General features: G+C 37.3%; 1 protein-coding gene across 1 annotated transcript; it reads right to left on the bottom strand.

The window, feature by feature from the left end:
* Positions 1–503: 503 nt before the first annotated feature.
* On the bottom strand, positions 504–1047 carry LOC143004937 (retinal cone rhodopsin-sensitive cGMP 3',5'-cyclic phosphodiesterase subunit gamma-like). Its single transcript, XM_076156123.1, has 3 exons — positions 950–1047; positions 696–730; positions 504–580 (listed from the first exon to the last, which is right to left on the bottom strand). Exons 1-3 carry the CDS (start codon positions 1045–1047, stop codon positions 504–506), a joined length of 210 nt encoding a protein of 69 aa, XP_076012238.1.
* Positions 1048–2451: the final 1404 nt, after the last annotated feature.

Here is a 2451-nt window from a genome sequence, read left to right as displayed (position 1 = left end):
AATTGTGTGAATCCTGAATAAAGGACACTGTGTTAAACTAAACAAAAATGTTTTATTATTGAAAGATACTAACTTCTTTATATAGGTTTTTGCATCTCTCATTTGTTTGTCACACCTGCCCATCAAATATCAGTCATACAGCATGTTCACTTATGGATAAAATGACACGACAGCTCTCACCCACTCACTTTACCTCCTCGCTAATGTTCCTCCCTTTCCTGTAAAGTTCAAATTGACTGAAAATAGCTACATGTGAACATTTGCAAAGACTTGAAACATTGAAACATTCCTAACACTTAATACAGTGTACAATACAACAGCTGTCGGTCTATTGTAACCATGTTTCCCACAATGGAAGACTGTTAGGACTTATAGAGCTGTTTCACAGTCATTGCGCCAACACTTGATGAAATCAGTCCCCTTAAATCGTGTTTCTGTCTTCAAAACAGACACTGTGAATTCCCAGCTCTCCACAGCCTTGGTGGGAAACACATTCTAACAATCTAGACAATTCCAAACTGAGCCAAGTCACTCAGCTCCATGTCCCCAAATGCCTCCCAGGGGCAGACCACTGCAGAGTCTGCAGGAGAGGAACACACACGTTTTAGCAAAGAGTGCATGCATATTTCATAAAATGATTTTACTTGATACTGTGCATCATATAGGGAAGTACTTATTAAGGTAACTATTCTTACCTCCAAGACCTTCCATGCCTGGGACATCATCAAATCTGTGGAAGTGTAGAAATGCACGGCATTAATTCTGGATTCATGATGGTCTTTTAACTGTTGATTTTTCAGAGAGTTTGTTGGTTTGTTATGAAATGTTTTGGTTTGCTCATAGGTGGTGCTTGTTTCAAAAGGTTTGAGAAACACTTTACGCTTTACATGGTATCATGTTGTTGTATTTGTAGTTCCTTCTGGTATGTGTTAATGTAGCTGTATCTCACCCCTTCTGTCCGGCCTTGGGAGCCTTGCTCTTGAACTGCCTGCTCTCCTTCTGCTTGAACTTGGGAGGAGCAACCTTGGCGCCTTCTGCTGCGTTCATTTCTATATGGTAAGGATAACAATTTGTAGTCTGTATTATAGCCTCGGTCACACACACTAGTAGCAATACTGTGTCATTAAGTGATAAAATACACCGCATTGCCAAAAAAAAAAAAAAAAAACACACACACAATATAAAAATGGTAGGAGATGATAAGGAGAAAGAATAATGAATTATGTCTGCCAGTGAGGCTGGTGTTCCAAATGTTGTCCACAAGACACAAGTACAAGTCACTTATTATAGTCAATTATTTTAGAGATCTGTTGTAGAGAATTTTTGAAATGGTACAAGTTTATTGTCCAGTCTTTCTTTGCCCTGTTTCCCCTACCAAGGCACATGCAGCAGGGCTGACCTAATAGGCAGTGTTACATTTTTAATGAACTATTCAATCAATGTAATTCTCAGATTTGCTGTATTCTGCTCTTTGGTTATGGCTATTATAATTTTTAAGTTTTGTTTAACCTTGCCTCTACTTTTGACAAGCTGCTGCTTACCCAAAGGAGAGGCCCACTGCACGTGCCTACCAGCCATTAACAAACTGAAAGGCAAACGCAAAAGAAGAGGCTGTGGAACAACTATTCTTTTTGACTGATCATTTGAATTTTCAACACCACATTTCTATTCAAGAAAAAGACTAGTTTTGGATTATCTAGTAATGTATCTATCACATAGTAACACTGAATGTGCCACAAGTTACAGTATATTTCAATCTCTCCATAATGTAGTGAGAAAAAAACATATTCCTTACTGTTAAGATGAGTTTGTTGACTTCTCCAGCAAAGATTATGTTGTTCTGTTGGTCTTCTGTTTTCACTCCCACCCTTTATATACCCGCTAAGTCTTGTTTGTAATCCAGTTATTCATAATGCCTGGAAGTGGAAGAGGCTTTTGTGTATTTAAGGACAGACTCATGAGTAAGACCAGAGCAGACGTGTCCCATGTCATATTTTTACCTGGGGTTTAAATTAACTGATTATGTAAGAGCGTGTTTAGGGTATAATTTTATCTGCATGTTAACTACAATCACCCACTTTCTTGATAATGACATATTTTTAATTGATTTTTGTTTTTATTTGTTCAATTCCCGGGAACAAGGAAATAGATGTTCCTCCATTTGTTTTCATTTCTGATTCTAAAATATAAAGTGGAAAAAAAATTGTAGTACAGTATTGCTCACCTGAATATCAAATTAATATCAAAGCATTTCCTGACACAGATAGCGGTTTCTATATTTGTATTCACATTTGCTTTAGTGACCAGGAAATCAAATAAAGCACGGAAGAAACTCAAGCTTAAGTTTTCTTGTTTGTAGGTGGTCATGCTGTCTGTATATGTTGTTAATGGAATATATCCTGTTTAAGGTTAACAAGAGGATTGTCATCAATTACCCTGACTGGGATGACC

The sequence above is a fragment of the Genypterus blacodes genome, unplaced genomic scaffold (genome assembly GCF_046128005.1).
Source record: "Genypterus blacodes isolate CSIRO-AG114 ecotype Tasmania unplaced genomic scaffold, CSIRO-AGI_Gbla_v1 ptg000067l_1, whole genome shotgun sequence".
Taxonomy (NCBI): Eukaryota; Metazoa; Chordata; class Actinopteri; order Ophidiiformes; family Ophidiidae; genus Genypterus; species Genypterus blacodes.
Note: the sequence above shows the minus strand (reverse complement) of the source record. Positions and strands in the feature narration are given on the sequence as shown.